Raw genomic sequence first — 23,457 nt, forward strand, 5'->3', positions numbered from 1 at the left:
TCGGATTCGTTTCTGTGGAGCCACAACGGGAACTCCTTGGATGCTTATTAAAGATAGAAATTCTCAGGCTTCTTCTTAGGGATCCTAATTTAGAAGGGACAGAGGGGGCCCAGGAATCTGTTTTCTTTTTTTCTCTCTTTGCAGCTGCAAAAGGGGGAGGGAGTGGGATGGACAGGGAATCTGGGGTTAGTAGATGCAAACAGACTATTGCCTTTGGAATGAATAAGCAGTGCGATCCTGCTGTACAGCACTGGGAACTGTATCTAGTCACTTATGATGGAGCCTGATAATGTGAGAAAAAGAATGTATATATATGCATGTGACTGGGTCCCTTTGCTGTACAGCTGAAAATTGACAGAACACTATATACTAGCTTGTATGGAAAAAATAAAAATCATTTAAAAATTTTAAAAAAGAGAAAATGAAAACACTGCACTTGACCTCCAGGAAGTTCAAGTGGGATGCAGTGCGCTGGGGGAGGGGACACGGCTACCTTTGTCTATGTGGTAGAGGTAGGTCTCCTGGCTCATGGCGGACAGCAGGTGCAGGACACAGGTGTAGATGCGGATTTTGTCATCACTGTTGTCCTCCCAGGTGTAGTCCTGGATCACGTTGAGCAGCTCTCGGACAAGAAACAGGACTCCATGTTCAGGATGATCCTGGTGGAGAACCACAAATGGATAAATAACCCTGGATATGAATCAGGCGGGGGGGGGGGGGGGGGAAGAAAAAGACAGAAACCCAGGTCCCTCCCTTTGGCAGCTGTAGGAAAATGAAAGTGCCACCAGCCGCAGTTAGACAATCAGAGGAAAGGGACAAAATGTTGCCCGCCGCACTAATCAACACGCTCTGGTTCGGGGAGACGGGCTTTGAGAGCTCTGGGTCCCAGGAAAGAAAGCAAAGTTACCTGTCAGCTTAATGGCCTGTTTCCAAAATTACAACCTTGCTCTTAGGTGTGTAACAGTCCAAAAAGCCCTGTTCCTCCAACTACCAAAGCTAGATGGCAGGTCGCATAGCAGATGCCACAGCAGAAGCCACCGACCTCGGGTAAACCCCCAAATGATCACTGTCACCACCCACGGCCCTGACTTTGAAAGGAGCCTCACTCTTCAAGGCGTTCAACAACATCAACAGCTAAATTGAGGCTCCTCTCTTGGGAGAGGAAAAACCCACGAGACAGTTGCAGAGCTTATAACACTGTTTCTCGAGTGCTCAACCGGATCAGTGCTGGGATGCAGAAAAAAGTCAGCAGCTTCAGCTGAGTTCCAAAGAAAGTACATGCTGTTATGCGGCTCCCGGGCTGAACACCCTCCAAAGACTTCTTCTCCCCCGGAGAATAAATGCCTGGCCCTGGCGCCATCACCTGCCGACCCAGCCGGTGTGCTGTGCCCCTCACTCAGTCCAGCGCCAACTTCCCGGCCCCCAGGACCAGCTGGACGGCTCAGGGTCCTGGAAGAACACTGAGGGCACACTCACCAGGGCTAGACGAGGACAGTTTAATGAAGGGTCATCAGAACGAAGGGAACTAATGAGGACAGATGACACCCAGGGCCTGGCAACTGCGGGAAGCCGTTTACCACCCCTGGGCTGAAAGCGTGCGGCGGGCAGTGGAGTCACCGAGGCTGGGGGAGGCCGCCCGGCAGCAGCTGCAGACTTGGATGGAAGGTCAAAGCCATTGCCAAACCACGACTCTGTGAGCGCTGCAGGATAAATACCCGAACTTGCTCTCCTCCTGCCCTCTAATCCAGCACAAGCCCTTCCCGCTGGCTCAACTGATTGGAAGCTGGAAGGAAGGACGCCCTGGTGATGTGCTCCCCAGAGGCCAGTCTCCCACACAGATCAGACAGAAGGGCAGAGGATGCTCCAAGGGGCGGCTTCAATGCCACCGGGGTTCTGTGCCGCCAACTGGAATCTTTATCTGCAAGATGTGGCCACACTGGCTCCTTGACAGGCCTCAGACCTTGTCTTCCACGTTCGCTCCAATACCAGGCCTTCCCTGACCTGAGTCCAGAGGCCCCTTCTCACCCCCCAGCCCAGTCTCCTCTCTCATCCACCACCATCCCCGTCACCCATCTCATTTTTTCAGGGCATCTGAAATGACCTCATTCATTCCTTTAGTGGACTACCCAACAGTATCTCTTGGTTCATCTGCTTCTCATGCTGGCCTAAAACCTCCAGCTGGACGGGTACTTCATGTGTTGTGCTTGCCGATTAGACACTGCCAGGAAGGCCCAGTGGACACAACACAAATGGTGTCCCATCTCCGTCCCTGCTTCCTGGGATGGTGCTGGGTACACTGCAGGCACTTGGTAGGTAAATAACGCTGAACGGAGAACTTTTTGTTGTTTTTTTAGGGCCACACCTGTGGGATATGGAGGTTCCCAGGCTAGGGGTCCAACTGGAGCTGCACCTTCTGGCCTATGCCACAGCCACGGAGATGCAGGATCCAAGCTGCGTCTGCGACCTACAGCACAGCTCACGGCAACACCAGATCCTTAACCCACTGAGTGAGGCCAGGGATCGAACCTGCGTCCTCATGGATACTAGTCAGATTCGTTTCCGCTGAGCCATGATGGGAACTCCTGGATTACATTATTTGAGTATCTTCTATACGCCAGGCACTGAGGTGGCTACGAAAACAAATAATAGGAGTTTCTGCTGTGGCACAGCGTGTTAAAGGATCCGGCACTGCAGCAGCTGTGGTGTAGGTGGAAGCTGTGCCTAAGATTTGATCCCTGGCCCGGGAACTTCCATATGCTGTGAGTGCAGCCATAAAAAAATGATAGTAATAGCTATCTTTTATGGTGCTATCAAGGCTACCACAGCTTTTCTTTTCCAGAAAGACACTTTCAGGACCCCCATCCCCACTCATTTCTCAGAGATGGGGAAGGAACAGCCCCGCTGGTACACAGGAGAGCCAGGATTTGAGCCCTGGAAATCTTGCTCCAGAGTGGATATTTAACTGCTCTATTTTTAATTTCTTTAAATTAATTAATTTATTTTTTTGCTTCTCATGGCCACACTTGCAGCATATGGAGATTCCCAGGCTAGGGGTCGAAACAGAGCTGTAGCTGCCCACCTACACCACAGCCACAGCAACGCCAGATCCGAGCCACATCTGCAACCTACACCATAGCTCACAGCAATGCCAGATCCTTAACCCACCGAGCAAGGCCAGCGATCGAACCCACATCCTCAAGGATGCTAGTTGGGTCCTTAACCTGCTGCGCCACAATGGGAACTCCTTACCTACTCCATTTATATTGACTCTCTACAGATGATTTAGTGGGAATTAGACTGTATGGAGCTGGCTGGTGGGGGGAAGGCACGCACAGAGCTGGCTGTTTGGAACTCAGCACGGAGGAGAAGTGTGATCGCCGAGGTGGCTGGGAGTTAACAGCTACGTGATCCGACGTGTGGATCCGCAGCATGATGCCTGCAAGGGGTAAGAACGAGGGGAGCGGGTGAGATGTCCATACAGCTGTTACCAAATACAGGAGCTGCTGTTATGGTATCAGCATGAAAGAAGACACGTGACGTTCCAAAGCCTGAGGGGCCCAAACGGTGCACCGACACTGCCGGGGCCACGTCCGCCTTCCCTTCCCAGAGTCGGCTCAGCCGGCAGCTCACTCCCGTCTTTCTTTGCTAATAGCTGTTTCTAATGTGGTGATTTTGTTCTGCTGGGTGGATATTCACAATCTCCTCTATTTCAGGATCTGCCCTGGAAAGAGACGATCTGAATCTTCCAGTAACTTCATTTCGATGCAAACTAAACCTTCAAAAAGGTGGAAGGGGGGTTACAGAGACGGGCAGGTTTGTTGCAAGCCCTTTCCGGCTTGAAACCAAAGAGACAGAGAGATTATTTCCAACCTGTTCCATGAGGAAAAAAAATTTTCCACGATAGCCACGCTTCAGTGGTTCTAACAGTTCCCTCCAAATTATACCAGTGCCACCAACTGAAGCAAGACAAACACAGATTTAAAAAAAAAAAAGAAGGAGAAGAAGATCTTGGATCTTATTGGCAATCCAAGCAGGAAAAGGTTTCCCCTGGTGTCTCTGCCCAGGCTGCTGCCCTGACAGCAAACAAATGCTTACGAAGTGGCTCCCAAGGGGTTCCTGGGAGGGATGCAAACCTCTCTCCGGCTCTCAGAGCGCTGGAAGGGGGCCTGGCCTCCACCACTCACAATATCCCTCTGAGTCCTTGGTCTGCAGGAATCCTTCTATTAAATGTCACTCCTTGAGGGAGTTTCTTTTGTGGCTCGGCAGTTAACGAACCCGACTAGGATCCATGAGGATGCAGGTTCGATCCCTGGCCTCGCTCAGTGGGTTAAGGATCTGGTGTTGCCGTGAGCTGTGGTGTAGATTGCAGATGTGGCTCAGATCCTACATTGCGTTGCTGTGGATGTGGTGTAGGCCGGCAGCTACAGCTCCGACTGGACCCCTAGCCTAGGAACCTCCATATGCCGCAGGTGTGGCCCTAAAAAGACCCCCCGCAAAAAAAAAGAGAGAGAGAGATTAGGATCCAGACACACCCAGAGGGAAGACCATGTGCAGACACAGGGAGACGGGCATCTCCAAGCCGAGGAGAAAGGGCCTTGGAAGAAATTAATCTCGCCCACATCTTGACCTGGGACTTCTAACTTCTAGAATTGTGAGACAATAAAAGTATGGCTGTTTAAAAAAAAAAAAACAACTGAAGCTCCCCGAGGGCCCTGTCGTTTTTTATGATGCTTTATATGATTGTAGTTACATTTTTTTTTCTCTTAAATGTCTGTGTCTTTGAGTGGGAGGACACACTTCCTGTGCTCACTGCTCCATTCCCACAGCAACAGATACCGACGGGGGAGGCGGGATGAATGGGGATGAATGACGCTTAGCACCTGGATACCATGTTCTGCTGCCGGCTGGACCTTTTCACAAAGATAAGCAGGAATGACACGTCCCTGCTGTGTGCCGGTGATCAGTGCCAGAAAACTGATGAGAAGAACACTTCCAGGGCCCACAAATTTCAACTGCCTCAATATGAGGCCTCTGGACTGGGAACACTGAACTTGTTCAATCAATTCTACTTTTCTGGTCCTACCAGATGTTGGGAAAAGAAATGCATGAGATCAATTACACAGAGAAGACTGTTCTGCGGTCCACCTAGAGGCTCACCGCTCCTAATACTGAAGCAGAATGCTTCCGAAACGCTCCCCGAGCAGCACTGCTTGCTGAGGACAGAGGGCTGTCTTGGGAGAATGCTACTTCTAGTATGAACTTGGGGCATGAATACAGTGGGTCAGGGATTTCATTTTGTCTAAAAAGGCTTCAACTGGGGAGTTCCCTGATGGTCTAGTGGCACTTCCACTGCAGTAGCCCAGGTTCAATCCCTGGTCTGGGACCTGAAATCCCATATCAAGTGGCCGAATGTCTCCGCAAAAAAAAAAAAAAAATTAATAAAAATAAAAATAAATAAATAAAAGGGCCTCATTTTTTCCTAAACACATAAAATGAACCCATGCTTTTCAAACCCATTCTTTAAAAGCCTTGGGCACTGTTGGTAAGAATGCAAAATGGTGCAGCCACCATAGAAAACAGTATGGAGAGTCTTCCAACATTTAGAAGGGAACTCCCAGGAGTTCCCACTGTGGATCATCGGGTTACAAACCTGACTAGATCCATAAGGATGACAGTTCAATCCCTGGCCTCGCTCAGTGGGTTAAGGATCTGGCGTTGCAGTGAGCTGTGGTCACTGACAGGGCTCGTATCCTATGCTGCTGTGCCTATGGTTACGCCGGCAGCTACAGCTCTGATCCAACCCCTGGCCTGGGAACTTCCATAGGCCACACATGCGGCCCTAAAAAGCAAAAATACTAATAAATAATAATAAAATGAAAATGGAACCCCATGTGATCCAGCAATCTCTCCTCTGGGTATTTATCCAAAATAACAGAAATGAGAATCTCAAAGAGACATGAGTGCTCTCATGTTCACTGCAGGACAACACAATGTGGAAACAAGCTACAGGTTCAATGATAGATACATGGATAAAGAAAATGTGATATACACTTAGGATGGAATACTACTCAGCCTTTAAAAAGAAATGCTTTTACACAAGACAACATGGGTGAACCCTGAGGATATTATACTGAGTGAAGTAAGCCAGTCACAGAAAGACAAATACTGTATGAGTCCACTGACTTAAGGCACTTAGAACAGCCATGCTCACAGAATCAGAGTGGAATTCAAGGGCTGGGAGGAGGAGGAAATGGGGAGATGCTAATCAGTGAGCTCACCGTTTCAATTAAGCAAGATGAATGAGCTCTAGCGATCTGCCCTCCGATATGGTGCCTTGAGTCAACAATGCTATGTCATGCTGTTAAAAATGGACTGAGGGTACGCAGCATGTGAAATGTCCTTACAACAATAAAATTAAAAAAAAACAAAGCAGAAAAGCTGTGCCATGAAAGGTAACGAGGTGAACCAGGAAAAAGTGGGATATGGGAGTCCTCTCACGAAGCCTCCTGCAGCTAGCCTGCCTCATGTACGGCTACAAAGGAAATCAATTCTGCTAAAATGGAGTTGCCAAAATATTTTTAGGAGTCCCCGTCGTGGCACAGCAGAAACGAATCCGACTAGGAACCATGAGGTTGCGGGTTCAATCCCTGGCCTTGCTCAGTGGGTTAAGGATCTGGCGTTGCCATGAGCTGTGGTATAGGTCGCAGACGTGGCTCAGATCTGGCGTTGCTGCGGCTGTGGTGTAGGCCGGCAGTTGTAGCTCCGATTGTACCCCTAGCCTGGGAACCTCCATATGCCATGGGTGTGGCCATAAGAAGCAAAAAAAAAAAAAAACAAAACCACCCACTTTTTTTCTATGAATTTGTTATACTGTAATCTATTACTTCTTGGTAAATATGTTTAAATAACAGACCTGGTGACGGGCCTAACAACTACCGCACTTTTTAAGGAAGGACACACGTAAACAGTATTTTGAAATATTTTCCACACTTGAAATGTGATACAAACATGTTGATTATTTTGGTGACAAAGTCCCAGCTACTGCAAGTGTTGCTGTGACTCACTGCCCGTAATTCATAATGGAGCACTGAGGTTTATCAAAAGTTATCTTTTTCTTGCTTTTTTTTTTTGCTTTTTAGGGCCACGCCTGCAGCATCTGTTAGTTCCCAGGCTAGGGGTCTAATCGGAGCTACAGCTGCCAGCCACAGCCACGCCGGCTCCTTAACCCACTGAGCGAGGCCAGGGATCAAACCCACAACCTTGTGGATCCTAGTCGAGTTCATTAAGCACTGAGTCATAAAGGGAACTCCCAAAAGATATCTTTTTCTCCTCACCTAAATTCCTATTTGCCTGGCCAGAGCCCTATGGGGTAGGTGGACCTGGGGTTAAGAACCCCAATGAGGGTGAGGGTCCTGAGACTGGATGCTGGCCGTGGCCTTGAATCCTTCCAGCCCCAGCCCGACTGCTCGTCTCTTCTATTCCACAAGAAAGCCCAGCATCTTCCAGCAATATCTCCTTTGACTTTCACTATCTTATTGTGGTTCCTGCCACTTGTCATCAAAATAACATCGCCATCGCCTTTTTCAGTGTTTACCGTGTGCTGAGGCCTATTCTTGTTCACTCAGTCCTCAGGGCATCCCAGGGATGCAGATACTATTATGATTCCCACTCTGTAGATGAGGAAACTGCAGCCCGGAAATGTTACATAACTGCCCGAGACCAGAGAGCTGGAGGGCGCAGGGCCCTGGGATCCCACGCTCAGCATCTTGGTCGCTCAGCATCTTGGTCTGGCGGCCTGAGCCCCAACCACTGAGTGACAGCCCTTGGCCACACAGAGCCTTGACCAACAGGCCCTGGACATAGAAGAAATAGAAAAACACACTGAGACATTCCAATCGCAGACTGGAAAACCAACACAGAGAAAGACAGAACGTCCCTCCACTTTCAGGGCTAAGAATACACATGAAGCAGGTCACAGAAAGACATCACCTCTAGGTCTTCTGGGGAAACGTACCGGAACTATTAATAACGTAGAAAAGAAGTTGCAGAGGAATTCCAGAAGGAATGACTCCGAGGGCCGCATCTTCCCGTCGATGTTAATCGTCTTTGGAACTTCTGGAATGAGGCTTATTGTGGCTTTGAAAAAGGCATCAGCTGCAAGACAGAGGACACATCTGTGTACGAGAAGGCTGCAGCATGCGGGGTCTGCTGCTTCTCCACACCGTCCCGGGACCAGGCCTGAAGAGGCACGTGGAGGTCAGGCCACACCGAGGGCCCGAGAAGGCGGCAGGGCCCGGGAGCAGGTGTTCTGCTCCGTGGTTGTTGACGTGGTGGGACATTTGGTTGAGAGGGCACCGCTGCCGGCTCCTAGCTCTTTTCCTCCTTTGAGCAATTTGGTTCAAAGAACCTCAGTCAAGTTGGCTTTAGAGAACAAGTGAACAAAGCATGTGGCAAATTTTCACAGAGCGCACAGAAGTCACAGTTGCCTGGACGGGAGGCTTAACCGGAGCTGGTTCGGTGAATCTTTCTATTCACCACCTGTGGGAAGTGCTGTCAGGGGGCCCACTTCACAGATGGGAAGGGAGGCGTAGAAAGAGAAGTGACCGGTCCTGTGACACAGTCTTGGATGAAGAAGGGTCCAGTGACGGTGGTGGAACCCAGGTGCTCACACATGCATACACACGCACTCACACGCGCGTGCGCGCGCGCACACACACACACACACACACACACACACACACGCAAGCACACACAGAGCTTTAAAGACTTCTGACTACGAGTTCCCGTCGTGGTGTAGAGGAAACAAACCCGACTAGTGACCATGAGGATACGTGTTCGATCCTTGGCCTCGCTCAGTGGGTTAAGGATCCGGCGCTGCTGTGAGCTGTGGTATAGGTTGCAGACACCGCTCAGAGCCTGCGTTGCTGTGCCTGTGCTGTAGGCCAGTGGCTCCAGCTCCAATTCAACCCCTAGCCTGGGAACTTCCGCTCCAGGTGAAAGAGCCCTGAAAAAAAGCCAAAAAAAAGCCAAAAAAAAAAAAGAAGATAGTTTGTAAAACAAGCAGACCTCCAAGGGTGAGAGAAAGGAAGGAAGGGGAGGGGGAGGGAGAGAGAGGAGGCGGGATGAAGGGGAAATGGGGCTGAGCCAGAGGGAGCCAGCAGAGGACAGGGACAGGGCGGGGGCGGGAGGGAGAGAAGCCCTGGATGTGGGGGGAGACGGAGCGGGAGAGAGAGTTCTTTCTGCAACTGCCAAAGTCCGAACCATGAGAAAGAGCCTCAGGTCAAAACAGACACAACACTGACCTGACAAATGAAATTTTAAACTACCCGACGAGATCAAACGTTTGCATGGTCCAAATACGCTTCCACCCCGAAACGGCTTGCAGTGATGCAAAGAGAATGCTGCCCTGGTCTACCTCGCTGTGGGGTACACCCGAACCACATCTAGCACACCAGGGGGCCAAATGTGACAACTGCCACCCCTGGCCCGGGACAGAGGCCGGCCCTTAATGAGAAGAGTGTGTCTGAAGCTGGCCAGGTGGGTTTTGCCTTCTCTTCCTTCTTCAAAAGCAAAAACCACAGTACGGCATGTCCTCCTCTTAGGGCTTTTAGCATAAACTTACCTCTGCTTGGGGGGCCCCCTTCCCGGGCTGCTCTCGCCCTTCCCGCACTCACCTGAGCAAATTTATTCAGGGCCAACTGTGACAGGGCGCCCTCCTGGGCACTGTGGGAACACAGGGGACAGCAGCGGGCAAGAGCTGACAACGTAGGTGTGCTGATGAACACCTACCGACCCACGGGAGCCTGTCGTGTGCTTTGCTCTGAGGACAGGAAGCAGCTGATCTCGCCTCTCTGGGCAGGAAGAGGTTAGACACAGGGGCTCTGGGAGAGAAACCGCTCAGGGAGACAGAAGTGCAGGGTCTTTTCTCTGGCCCACATGCAGCAGTAAGTGGCACTGTCATGGAAACCAGAGGAACACCTAGGCCCTGTCCCAAGGTATTTTATTATATATGTATGTATGTAGTCTTTTTAGGGCCCCACCGGCAGCATATGGAGGTTCCCAGGCTAGGGGTTGAATCAGAGCTGTAGCCAATGGCCTACACCACAGCCACAGCAACTCAGGATCTGAGCTGCGTCTGTGACTTACACCACAGCTCGGGCAACACCGGACATTTAACCCACTGAGTGAGGCCAGGGATTGAACCTGTGTCCTCATGGATGCTAATCAGATTTGTTTCCTCTGAGCCACAACAGGAACTCCCTCTTTGTTCTGTTTTGGGTTTTTTTGGCCACACCTGTGGCATATGGATGTTCCCAGGCCAGGGAATGAAGGCAAGCCACAACCTAAACCGCAGCTGCAGCAATGCTGGATCCTTAACCCGCTGCACTGGGCCGGGATCAAACCTGTGTCGTCATAGAGACAATGCCAGGTTCTTAACCCTCTGCACCACGGTGAGAACTCCTGATCCATTTTTTTTCAAACAAGCTTCTATAATTCAACAGGTTTGAAAAAAAATTGTTCCAAATCCTTTAGCTAAGAGGCAGTATATGACTTTCCAATAGCAAATGGTGCATATTCTGAAAGGTTTAATTTGGAGACATTCAGCCAGAAGCAAACAGCAGTAGTTACAACAACAGTGAAATTCAGCCGGGCAGTCTACCTTTCATTTCAATACCCAGTAAGGACCACGGAGGCTTGTTAGAAAATTATCATAGAACTTTTGATAATTTTCTGTCTGAAACTTCAGCCTTTCCTGTTTCCAGTTTCCAAAGGTCTGCAGAACAGCAAAGGAGCGTGACAGTCCAGAAGGCTCCATGAGAACATGGAGAAATCAAAACACATCCAAACACAAAGCCACTAAAACGACAGAATGGTCACCAAAAGACAGGTCGCTAGCAAACCCTGGAAGAAAGTAAAAATAAGGGCTCAGCTGAAGGCAGTAAGTAAACTTTGGAGTTCCCATCATGGCTTAGCGGTAATAAACCCGACTAGTATCCATGAGGACATGAGTTCCATCTTTGGCCTCACTCAGTGGGTTAAGGATCCTACGTTACTGTGGCTGTGGTGCAGGCCGGCAGCTGCAGCTCCCATTCGACCCCTAGACTCGGAACTTCCATGGAGTACAAGTGTGGCCCTAAAAAGGCAAAAAAAAAGATACTAAGTAAACTAGCTATGTTTGGATTACCTATGCAATCTAACTACTGTAAACAACTGGGTTCTTCTGGTTTTTTTTTTTTTTTTTTTGCTTTTTGGGGCAACACCTGCAGCATATGGAGGTTTTCCAGGCTAGAGGTCTAATCGGAGCTACAGCTGCTGGCCTACACCACAGCCACAGCAACGCAGGATCCGAGCCAAGTCTGTGACCTACACCACAGCTCATGGCAACGCCAGATCCTTACTTAACCCACTGAGTGAGGCCAGGGGCCGAACCCAAGTCCTTATGGACCCTAGTCGGAGGATGCCGGGAACTCCTCTCTGAGGCCTCTTCTGGCTCCTGTAGAAAACCGAGGGGCCGGCGGCCTCCCACGAGCACACCCACCTAGAGATCCTCACTGTGTCTATTCCACGCACCGAGGCTCTGCACCCGAGTCTGTCTGAACAACAGGGTTCCATGTTCCAAGAGACCAAAATATCAATCAGACAACTGTCTGAAAGTCTCAAAATGCTGGAAATTAAGGTGCAGGTTGCTCGCTGTCAGTAGAGCCAAAAAAAAAAAAAAACAAAACAAAACTGAAGAGAGTCCAAATATTTTTCAGGAGGAGTTTGGGGAAAAAAAATGAAGGGGAGGGGTAGGGAAATAATTTCTAGTTCATCCCTGACAGCCAAAAAAAAAAAAAAAAGAGAAGCAAAGCACACTACTAAAGAGTCATTACAAAGAATAGGTTGGCTCTACATGGATCAACATGGTGGGTAGGAAGAGAGACCAAGATTTACTACTAAGTGAAAAAAAAAAAAAAAGGGCAAATAAAAGCAAATTGAAAAATACACGGGAAGATGAGTGCTCACTTCTCAGGTGGTGGGGGGGGATACTGTGTGTATATGTAATAGTAGAAAGATAGATGGGGGAAGAGGGCAGAGAGCACATGAGAATGAATATTTTTAAATGGCTACATAGAAGAAAAAGAAATCAAGAGAAACACACAAACTGTGAACAGTGGATTTTTTTTTTTTCCCCCATTTTTGGCCAGCCCGCAGCCTATGGAGTCCCAGGGCCAGGGATCAGATCCCAGCCATAGTCCAGACCCAAGCCGAGGCTGCAGCAATGCCGGATCTTTAACCCACTGTGCCGGGCCAGGGATCAAACCTGCGTCCTAGCGCTCCCAAGATGCTGCCAATCCCATTTTGCCACAGCAGGGGTTCCTGAACAGTGGATATTCTTCAGAGGAAAGGAGACAGAGCCAGTTACTGGTGACTTTCCTTTGGGGGCTGTTTACTTTTTTTAAGATCTACATTTCCATACTGTTAAGAGTTTTTTCAAATGAGCATGAAAAATGAAAATAAAAATCACTACGATTTAAAATAAAGTATAAGCTGCCTGTTTTTCCATAGGAAACAGGACAGTCTCCTCAAACGTACTCTATATGAGATAAAATAAACTCAGATTTAACTGTGACCTCTGGGAAGGAGTGCATCCTTCAGTGGCCTTGACATGGTTGCTATGGACCATGATCCCCTATATGAATCATAAGAGACATTCAAGAAGTGATAACTCAGGGAGTTCCCACCATGGCACCAGGGAAATGAATCCGACTAGGAACCATGAGGTTGCGAGTTCCATTCCTGGCCTCGCTCAGTGCGTTAAGGATCTGGCATTGCCATAAGCTGTGGTGTAGATCACAGATGTGGCTTGGATCCTGCATTGCTGTGGCTGTGGTGTAGGCCAGCAGCTGTAGCTCCGATTCCACCCCTAGCCTGGGAACATCCATATACTGCAGGTGCAGACCTAAAAATAAATAAATAAATAAATAAAATTAAAAAGTCCCTACAAATTTTTTTTTTTTAAATAAAGAAATAATTTCGCTCTGAATGTCCACACAATGCGAAAAGTCCACTCAGACACAGAAGTGACATGGCAGTGTCAGCGGCACCAGGGAAGGTGCCGGAATGGTCTCCCTCTTTTACCTCTGAATTGGCAAGGTTTCCAAGCACACTCAGCCCACGAGGTACCTGACTCACACCTCTGGGACACTGTGGGGACGATGCACCTTTCTGCTGACCCCGCAGCAGCTCACAGGAAGTCGTGAAGGTCTTTCTCTAGATATTAAGCTTGGATTTCCCTACGCAGAAAGGATTAGGCATTCCTTCCCTTCATTCTGACTATCTCCTAAATGAGGTTATCTAATGTTCAGTCTATAATAACAGCTCTCTAGCCACCACATGTGCTTGGGGTTAGAAATAAAACACTGGCTCGTGGACAGGAGGACTAACCTACAGAGCAGCACAGTGGTGGAGAGCCCACTTGAAGTCACTCAGTAGCCAGAGGCTCCCAGGCAAGTCACATCACACCTCGGATGTCAGTTGCCTTCTCTGAAGATCCATCACTCAGCAAACAATATGTACTAAATAAAACTAAACTGCTTTGCCAGGAATTCAGTTCTCTCCGCAATCGGTCCCCAAATTACTTTCCTAACTTGATCTCCCACTCATTCCTTACAGATGCACTGTTTTTCCAGCCTCTAGGCCTTTGCTCTCGCTGTGCCTTAGGCTAGAATGACCCCTGCCTCACTTCAGCAAAGGTCAGATTCCCCCTGACCTTCCAGACTTTTCTATGCCACCTCTTTAAGAAGCTTCTAACATTGTTTTCCTCGTTCAAGCCAAGGGTCACTGCTCTCTTCTCTGAAATTCCCTGGCCCATTTTATGAACATATTGCATGGCATGTATCATGGACGGCTTTGTATAACTGTAAACAGATTCGCTCTCCCCTGCAGCATGGAGTCTCTTTAAGTGCATTCCTGTTTCAGCACAATGCTTGGCACAGGGGCTTGCATGGAAAAAACAGCCCAGAACTGCTGGCAGGAGGAAACACACCATAAGTGTTTATAATTCGAAGAGGCTGAGTGGACTCTATGGGCAGGCTCACCCCTGCTCCTCTTCCGTGGGCTCCATCAGGAGGGGCCATCCACCCCAGCCCTCACCCCCCTAAGGAGGATGGATCGTGCGTGTTCAGACACCAAGGCCCATAACAAGCTTCAGGCCATCTGTCCACCTGGGAACCATTATAGCAAAAATGACCTCCTTGGTCCAAAGCCATCAGAGAGGCCTCCAGGCTTGAGAGAACAGCCACATCAAACCTGTTCTTCAGAAGATGCTCTGTCAGTAGGACTAGTCACATGACCATAAACACATAAATCCCAAAGACCTGGGGAGTGGAGACGGACCACTGCTCTCCATCATGAGTCGTGCCTTACTCTCTAAGGCAGGAAAGACGGAATCCTTTTTCTCCTCCCCTCCACTGCCCCGGCTACCTCCATCAGCAGCTAGAGTTCACGGTGGCCAGTGGGCTTCACGACAGCAGGCTGTAGGCTTCCCTTGCCGCACTCCCATGTGCCTCACAATCAAACCAGCACAACAACACCACGCAACGTGTCTACAAGACTCAGTGTATGTTTAAATCTATCTTCTTTTCTTGGTCCTATAATTAGGAAAACGAATTATTTAAAACCTACCAAGAGGGCTTTTTTTTTGGCCACTCCCACAACATGTGGAAGTTTCCAGGCCAGGGATCAAACCTGTACCACAGCAGCGATCCAAGCCGCTGCAGGGACAATGCTGGATCCTTAACCTGCTGTGCCACAACGGTACTCCAAAAACCCACCAAGAGGCTTTGATGAGCCTCTTCTCAACAGCAGGGTTGCTCAGGAGTTAGGTTCATACCAGGAGAGGTTTGGTCTCATTTCACATTTATCAATCTCACTAGGAATGCTCAAAAAGAAAAAACATTCTCTTAGGGCTCAGTTGGTTAAGGATCCAGCGTTGTCACTGCAGCAGCTTGACTTGCTACTGTGGCACAGGTTCAATCCCTGGCCCAGGAACTTTTCCCTGCTATGGGTGCAGCCAAAAAAGAAACAAAGAAAAGAATTATCAGCCATTATTATCACGCAGGACCATTCATTCCTTCAACATTTACTGAGCAGCCATGATCACCTTCTGGCAGATTTCTCAAGATTCTGCACATGAGAAGCTGGCTCTCAGGACTCTAGGCTTGCATGGAGTCTACAGCTCCAAGGCGCCATGGCATACTTTTGTCTTTTATTTTTTGTGTTTATCTTTATAGGGCCACACCTGCGGCATATGGAGGTTCCCAGGCTAGGGGTAGAATCAGAGCTGCAGCTGCCGGCCTACACCACACCCACAACAACGCAGCAGGGTCCAAGCCTCATCTGCGACCTACACCACAGCTCACGGCAACGCTGGATTCTTAACACACTGAGGGAGGCCAGGGATCGAACCTGCAACCTCATGGTTTCTAGTTGGATTCGTTTCTGCGGCGCCATGATGGGAACTCCATTACTTCCATTGTAAAACACCTTCCTTTCTGAGGTTAGACGCTGTAAAGTTGAAAGAACCAAGATAAAAATAGAGGGAAGAGAGCCTGCTCTTGCTGTGGAATGGTGGTAACTTCCAGAAAGAACCACTGACAAACAAGGGCAAGGAGCTACTCGGTGATGGTGAAAGGCTGAAGGGGCATCTCTGCGTCCATCGAACTGACAAGTACTTGAGCAAACAACTGATGCACAGATCCTTCTTTCTGCTAAATCCCTGGGGGCCCTGGGTGACCTTCGACCGAATCCCCGCAGGACCCGGTCTACATGCTGAACCGACATGTCCAAGGACCAGAACTGGCCTCCTTCTGATAAGCCTTCGTCAGCATCCCACACCCGCCTGGCCAAGGGTTCAGTGGGAGTTCACGTGCGGGGCTGACCAGCCCTTGGCACAGCCACAGCCTGATAAAGAAGATACAGCCGAGGGGGATCAAGGGAGGCCAGAAAATGAACAGAGGCAAGGGGATGTCTTACAAGCTGCCGAGCGGGAGAAGGTTTCAGGGAGACGAACCAAAGCAGCCCATTGCCACGAGCTCCATTTAATTTATATTTAGCCTTCCCATTCTCCGTAATTGAATGTATTATTTATCTTGGCCAGCAACTGCTGCCTGTGGCTTTCGGAACAACAACAACAGGCTTTTAAGGCTTAGCGCCCCGCAGCATTTAGAGACTGGAGCAACACCATCAGATAAATTATTCAGCATGAAGTGGACGCCACGTTCCTGCCCCCTGCAGCTGCTTAAAAGGCGGGTGAGGCAGGTGAGGTGTCCAGGGCTCCCCCACTGGGGGCACTAAGGACCCACACCCAGGTCAGGGCATTCTGACGCTGCTTCTCTCTGGGTGTGGACCAAGGGCCTTGCAGCCAGGAAACGGCCCTTTGTCGCTCTCCTCCAACAATTCTTGAGAGCAGCAGATCTTTGGTGGGGGCGGGGAACCTTTATTTAGCTTGAGAATTTGTTTTGCCTTATTTTTTTTGGTCTTTTCTAGGGCCGCAACCACTGCATATGGAGGTTCCCAGGCTAGGGGTCAAATCAGAGCTGTAGCCGCCAGCCTACGCCAGAGCCACAGCAACGCAGGATCCGAGCCAAGTCTGACCTACCCCACAGTTCATGGCTACACTGGATCCTTAACCCACTGAGTGAGGCCAGGGATCGAACTCGCAACCTCATGGTTCTTAGTCGGATTCGTTAACCATGCACCACGACGGGAACTCCTGTCTTTAAAAAAAAAAAAAAAAAAAATAGCATGAAGCCCTCTAGGGGATCGGGTCAAAATAGGTACAACGTGGTGCGAGATGAGGACAAAAAGCCAGCGGGCACCAGACTCCAGGGAATTTACTCAGGAGGTGCTCAGGAGTTGGGAGCGCAGCCAAGCAGTGTGAAAAGGCTCTGGGATGGCAATCGGGTTTGAAGACTTCAGTGCCCAGGGCAGCCCCACGTGAACAGAGATCCAGATCAAGATACCAGAACTGCCCTGTCCAGCGCTAAAAGAACAGGGAAAGGACCCCCCTTCCACCCATCCAGAGTGTCCATCCAAACCGACTGGAGCAGGTGGTGAGCCCCTGACTCAGGCCCGACGGTGATGCCATGTGGGAGATGAGGTGGAAGCGAGGGGAGGCAGTCACGGAGGACACCAGGCCAGCACGCATGGGGCTGCAGAAGCCGCCCGCAGTCACTGACGCCGCCTGTGTGCACTGCATGTGCTGTCCGGCAGAGCTGTGAAAGGGCATGACCTTGAGCCACCCAGCTCAAGGGCAGAGCTGCCTCCATGACCCTAGACAAGCTACTTCGCTACCTTCTGCCTCAGTTTCCTCACCTGGGAACCGAGGCACCAACCACAGAACTGGCCTTCCAGGGCCACTGCCAGGGTGGGGTGTGGGCACAGGGCTAGCCGCGCACCGAACGCTCCATAAATGGCACCGGGATTCTTTGACTTTTTGAGTCAGAGCCGCTGGGGAGAGCCTCGCAGCGGGGCTCTGCCTACACGACTTTGGTACAGGCCGACCCAGGAGGTGACAAGGGCAGCAGGCAGCAAACACCTGGGACTCAAACACTCTGCCTGAGGGCTTCCCCCCAGCCCCTGCCCTGGCTCGAGGACCAGGATGCTGATGCCCCAGAAGTAGCCCTCGGTCAATGACAGACAGAGCGAAGGGTAAATTAATAACCTGTCTTCCCTGCCGCTCAGGTGGGTGTGACACCGAGGCCCCAGTGGGAAGGACCCCACTAGCACAATCCTGGCTCTGGGATGTCTCTGCACCATGTACAGAAGTGGGTCTTGGCCATGATGGAGAATAATATAAAAAAGAATGTGGAGTTCCCGGCGTGGCGCAGTGGTTAACGAATCCGACTAGGAACCATGAGGTTGCGGGTTCGGTCCCTGCCCTCGCTCAGTGGGTTAAGGATCCGGCGTTGCTGTGAGCTGTGGTGTAGGTTGCAGATGCGGCTCGGATCCCGCGTTGCTGTGGCTCTGGCGTAGGCTGGCGGCTACAGCTCCGATTGGACCCCTAGCCTGGGAACCTCCATATGCCGTGGGAGCGGCCCAAAGAAATAGCAAAAAAAGACAAAAAAAAAAGAATGTGTATATATATATATACACACATATGACTGGGTCACTTCGCTATATAGCAGAAATTGGCACAACATTATTAATTACCTCTAATAAAAAAAAAAGAAAAAAACAGGGAGTTCCCGCCATGCCTCAGTGGAAACGAACCTGACTGGTACCCATGAGGACTGGGGTTCGATCCCTGGCCTTGCTCAGTGGGTTAAGGATCCGGTGTTGCCTGAGCTGTAGGGTAGGTCGCAGATGCAAGCCTGGATCCTGCATTGCTGTGACTGGTGTAGGATGATAGCTGCAGCTCCGATTCAACCCCTAGCCTGGGAACTTCCATATGCCACAAATGTAGCCGTAACAAGCAAAAAAAAAGAAAAAGAAAGAAAGAAATGAAAGAGAAAGAAAAGAAAAAAACGAAAGCAAAAAACCAAAAAGAAATGGGTCTTGGGCAGAATTCTGATCTCTAACAGAAAGCCCCAGAGAGTATTCTCTCTCCACCGATCAGATTCTACTCCTGCATGGCTGGGCTTCCAAACCAGCATCGACAACAAGCGAACGTGACGGGGTAGGAACCAGCAGGCCGGACTTGTGAAGCCTTTGGACACACTCAGCCCGGGGTGTCTGAGCCGCCTGACCTGGCCTGTCTCCAACAGGTTTAGCAAGGTCCTAACGGGAACGTCCCCATACCCTGTCATCTGTCGGACTCGATAAATGTGTGCGTGTCCAAGGTCCCGCCTCCTCAAGAAACAGATGTAAAAGTCATCACTGATGGATCACTTCTGTTTTCCTTCCCTCCCCGTTAAAGTCATTTCTCTCTCCACACACACACACAGACACAGAGCTGAGGAGGCGTCTGTAAGGAACTGGGGAGGGCTGGAGAGGAGAGGCGAGGGATGGGCTTACCTTGGGAGAGGCACTGATTGGCCAAGGCCACCTGACCCGAGTGCAGGTAGAGATTGAGGCGGGTGAAGATCCCCCCCAGGGAGGGAATGGTAATGAAGCAGTAGGCGACACAGGCCTAGAGGGGGACAAACAGCGGGTTACATGCGGCGGATTCCTTCGCTTTGTTCTTAACCTCCCCGTCATGAACCCTAATTCTCCCCCTTGCCTCTGCAGTTTCTGCCCCTTTGGGAGGAGGGGGATGGGCAGCTAAGGTGTGTCATGGTGTGTGAAAAATAAATCCTCATCCACCGCCTAACAGATAACAATACTGATAAGTTAAAGCAGCAGCTGTTTAAACCCAGGAATTAAAAATATACAGGAGGGATTCCCCTAGCGACACAGCAGTAACAAACCCAACTGGTATCCTTGAGAACACAGGTTTGATCCCCGGTTCCACTTAGTGGGTTAAGGATCTGGTGTTGCCGTGAGCTGTGGTGTAGGTTGCAGATGCAGCTTGGATCGGGCGTGGCTGTGGTTGTGGTGTAGGCCTGCAGCTACAGCTCCAATTAGACCCCTGGCCTGGGAACCTCCATATGTCACACCTACAGCCCTAAAAAGACAAACAAACAAACAAATAAGCAAACAAAACCCCCCAAAACATAGGTAATGTGAAGAAGAAACTGCTCAAGAGTTTCAGGTGGTTGACTGTCAGGAGAGAGGTATAAGGTGAGAGAGGGCAGGGCTGGGATGCTTATTTTTCATTGGAATCTTTTTATTATTCACTTTTTTTTTCTTCTTCTTCTTAAGGCTGCACCCTCAGCACATGGACGTTCCCAGGCCAGGGGTCAAATCCCAGCTGTTGCAGATACAGCTCAGATCTGGTGTTGCTGGGGCTGTGGCACAGGCCTATAGCTGCAGCTCTGATTCGACCCCTGGCCCAGGAACTTCCAAAACCCACACCTATGGCCACAAAAAGGAAAAAAAAAAAAAAAAAGATGGGAACTTATCAAGAGGGAAACTAGGCTTTCCAGTTACAGGCACAAGCCAGAGATAATTCAGCAAAACTGCAAATCCATCTCTCAACCACCTTCCCATAGCATGTATTAAAGTTCAGACTCCTTTGATCATTTCTTTTGAAAACATTTAAAAAAATTGGACCGTTCACAGATACACAAGGAAAAATCTGGAAAATCAATACTAACCCACCCTTAATCTTTTTCTGGGAATAACAATTCTGAAATTTGCAAAAGAAACAGCCCACTGGAGTTCAAAGTCTGTGAGTCTTATCTTAAGAACATACCCGGACAAATGCGGCCGTCTTTCTGGAATGATTTCCTTTCATGACTTTTCTTGTTTCCATGGCCAACCGGTTCACACTCTAGATTTGTTAATCAGTAAAAAAGAAATAGGAATGAAATGCTGGCTGATTCAGAGTAAACATCTTCCACAGCGACTTGGACATTACCTGCCTACGCATCAGTAAGAACAATCTAGCCAGAACCACAAGTGGTTAGCGCCAGACCCTGACACGGCCGAGGGGTCATCACCCAGATTCAGTCTCAGCTTGAGCAAACATCTGCAAGGAGCACTCACTGAGTTAAGTCATGTCTATCCACTGGCTTGATAAATGACCGCTTTCTGGTTTAATGAATAGCTAGGGTTCACTGACTCCATTCCCAGAAATCCCACATGCTATGTAAGCTCAAGATCTTAGAGATCTTATGAGAAACCTCCAACTCTGACCCTACAATGAAGGCTGGAACACTGACAGCCATAAGAACGGTCATAATAGCAGCCACATCATCACTTGGAGCACCAGGGGTGTGCTAGGAGCTCGACATTCTTAGCTCAATCCTCATGACCCTACAGGGCAAGTACTATTACTTCCCCTGCCTTGGAGGTCTCAGCATTTAGGTCTTAAGTACAGCAATGCCACAAAGCCTGAAAACCAGCAAACAAATACATGCAAAGGTTGTTCTCCTAGAATTTACATGAAGCAATTCAAGAGCCTTAGGGAACCTCTACGCAGCAAAAGTTTGAGAGTTCCGCTGTGGCGCAATGGGACCTGCAGCATCTCTGCAGCGCCCGGCGGAGTGGGTAAAGGATCCAGCATTGCTGCATGTGCAGCGCAGGTTGCAACTGTAGTTCGGATCTGATCCCTGGCCCAGTGACTCCATATGCCGTGGGGCAGCCAAATAAGAAAATTAAAAAAATTTGGACCTTTGGTTCCCAAGCTGCCATGACACCCCAGGGTGTCACAGCAAAATCAAAATCACAGGGGCATTTTGGAGACAACCACAGCAAGGCTCAAGCGTTGAACACTGTGTAAAGCATTCTGTCAGGGAGCTCATAGCTCATGGACCATTTCTTGTGGTGATGTTGCATCTTTCCAAAGCTGGACTTTTAGCAGCTGCTTGTGATAAAGAGCACTGTGCAAAAATCAATGTGGGGGCGTTCCCTCTGAGGCTCAGCGGTTAATGAACCCGACTAGGATCCCTGAGGAAGAGGATTCGATCCCTGGCCTCGCTCAGTGGGTTAAGGATCCAGTGTAGCCATGAACTGTGGGGTAGGTCACAGACACGGCTCCGATCCTGAATTGCTGTGGCTCTGGCGTAAGCCAGCAGCTGTAGCTCTGATTCAACCCCTAGCCTGGGACCCTCCATATGCTGTGGGTGCGACCCTTAAAAAAAAAAAAAAATCAGTGTGTGTTGGGGGGAATCTATTTGGAACAGAATATAGGACGGTGGTGTCCCATCTGATTCTAAGGTTTGAGAAGCTGTACAGAGCCCAAGATGGACACATGCTTCACTAGTAAGTAATCACGATGATTTATGAACAGGACGAAAACATACTGTTTTTCTTTCAATTTACATACATTGTTGTTTCAGAAGACTATCAAGTTGTTAGGGCATAAATTCTTAAGCTGTTTGAGCCCAATTTCTTAATAAACAGAACGGTTATTTTGTCTTTCTTTTGGCCTAAAGGCACCATGAAAAGCTATGGAAAGGCACCACGATCCAAGAAAGCTGAGACTGGGTGGTTAAGCAACAAGGAACTCTGACTAGGTTAGTATTTCAATAACTAAATAATCAGTGCAAGTCCCAACTCTTTGTTATTGGCATGAGAATATGCAGATTTCAAAGAAAAAGAGGCCAGTAAAACCACTCGAAAGCTTAAGCAAAGTTGCAGCTTTCATCAGCCCTTGAGAAAACACCTTTCATACCTTGGGAATAGAAGCAATATGGGGCCAGAAGAATCCCAGATTAACACGGATATGTGGAGTATTAATGACCGATACATATGTATCGAGAGAACCAATGAATGAATGAAAATCCTTACGTGGATCAGCTGCACAAGAACAGGTTCCAGATTGCAGAACATTGACCTGGCCTCCACGTAAAAGCTCAGCTGTTGTTCAAAATCACGGCCAAAGGACACCTAGGATCAAGGACAAAGAGGCTGACAATGTTATCTTCAGGCAATTGCGAGCACACCATTGGAAAGGACTTTCCGGAGCTTTGTGGGGACAGGGGAGATGCTGTGATGACAAGGCACCAAACATTCCACAGATACGGAATGGGTGCCTATCAAGGGTGGGTAAGCACATACCCACATCCGCCCACTGGAATATGGTCTGACCAGGCTTTACAGGACCTCACCCCGCATACAGCCCAAATGCAACTACGGCCACCTCAGCGTCATGACATGGGCACTGAGCAGCACACAGAGAGACCAAAAGGTATACAACAGAACCTCCAGATGTAAATAGGATTTCCCAGGCTAGAGAGAAACCACTGGAAAGGAAAGGATGGAATTTTCTTTGTCAGTTGTGGCCTTTTCACAGAACAAAATCTGGTTATTGGGAGCCATTCGTCCAAGGGGTTTCCTAATAAGGGCCACACCTCTCTGCTTCCTGATGGGGATTCTGACCTCAGCAGCTCACTGGTGGCTGCCAGAGTCATTGATGGATGTTTCTCCACCATTAAAAATCCCCTCTTCTCCTCTTTCTTCAAATTTATGAACAGATGGTTGGCAGGACAAACTTTACTGCTGCAGCCACCCGTTTTGTCCAGAGGAGGCTTAACATTCTTATTTCCAGAACAGCTATCAGGTTTCACAGCTTAGTTCCTGATATTCTTTTCCATTATAACTTGGTGACTTTCAGACAAACTCATACAAGGATAAATACCATGTGATCAGCACAGAACTCACGGGACTGGGGAGGCACCTGTTCACAGTCACAGGGGCATTTCCCAACGTGGGGATTCAAAGCCTAATCCTGAATTTTCATCAAAATCGCTATTTTACCCACAGAGGCAGGTGGATTGTTAAATCAAGCCCTGTTGTTCCATGAGTCACTTTCAAAGGGATCTAGTGATGTTCAACTCAGTCAGCTTTTGTCCTGACATTTCTATTCCAGCAGCGCACGGAGCATGAAGGCAAAGGTGGTTCTGGCTGTGACGGAACGGGTGGTTGTTC

At 49.3% G+C, this 23,457-nt stretch overlaps 1 protein-coding gene across 1 annotated transcript in view; it reads right to left on the bottom strand.

Moving 5' to 3' along the window:
* Window positions 1-23,457, bottom strand: part of VPS35L (VPS35 endosomal protein sorting factor like) — a 115,553-nt gene that overhangs the window by 14,351 nt on the left and 77,745 nt on the right. The window contains exons 24-28 of the mRNA XM_047780388.1: window positions 22,318-22,416; window positions 20,279-20,356; window positions 19,000-19,114; window positions 8,015-8,154; window positions 494-659 (exon numbers count right to left, since the gene is read on the bottom strand). Coding sequence (XP_047636344.1) covers window positions 494-659; window positions 8,015-8,154; window positions 19,000-19,114; window positions 20,279-20,356; window positions 22,318-22,416 — 598 coding nt within the window. The remainder of the gene's footprint in view (window positions 1-493; window positions 660-8,014; window positions 8,155-18,999; window positions 19,115-20,278; window positions 20,357-22,317; window positions 22,417-23,457) is intronic.

The sequence above is a fragment of the Phacochoerus africanus genome, chromosome 5 (genome assembly GCF_016906955.1).
Source record: "Phacochoerus africanus isolate WHEZ1 chromosome 5, ROS_Pafr_v1, whole genome shotgun sequence".
NCBI lineage: Eukaryota > Metazoa > Chordata > Mammalia > Artiodactyla > Suidae > Phacochoerus > Phacochoerus africanus.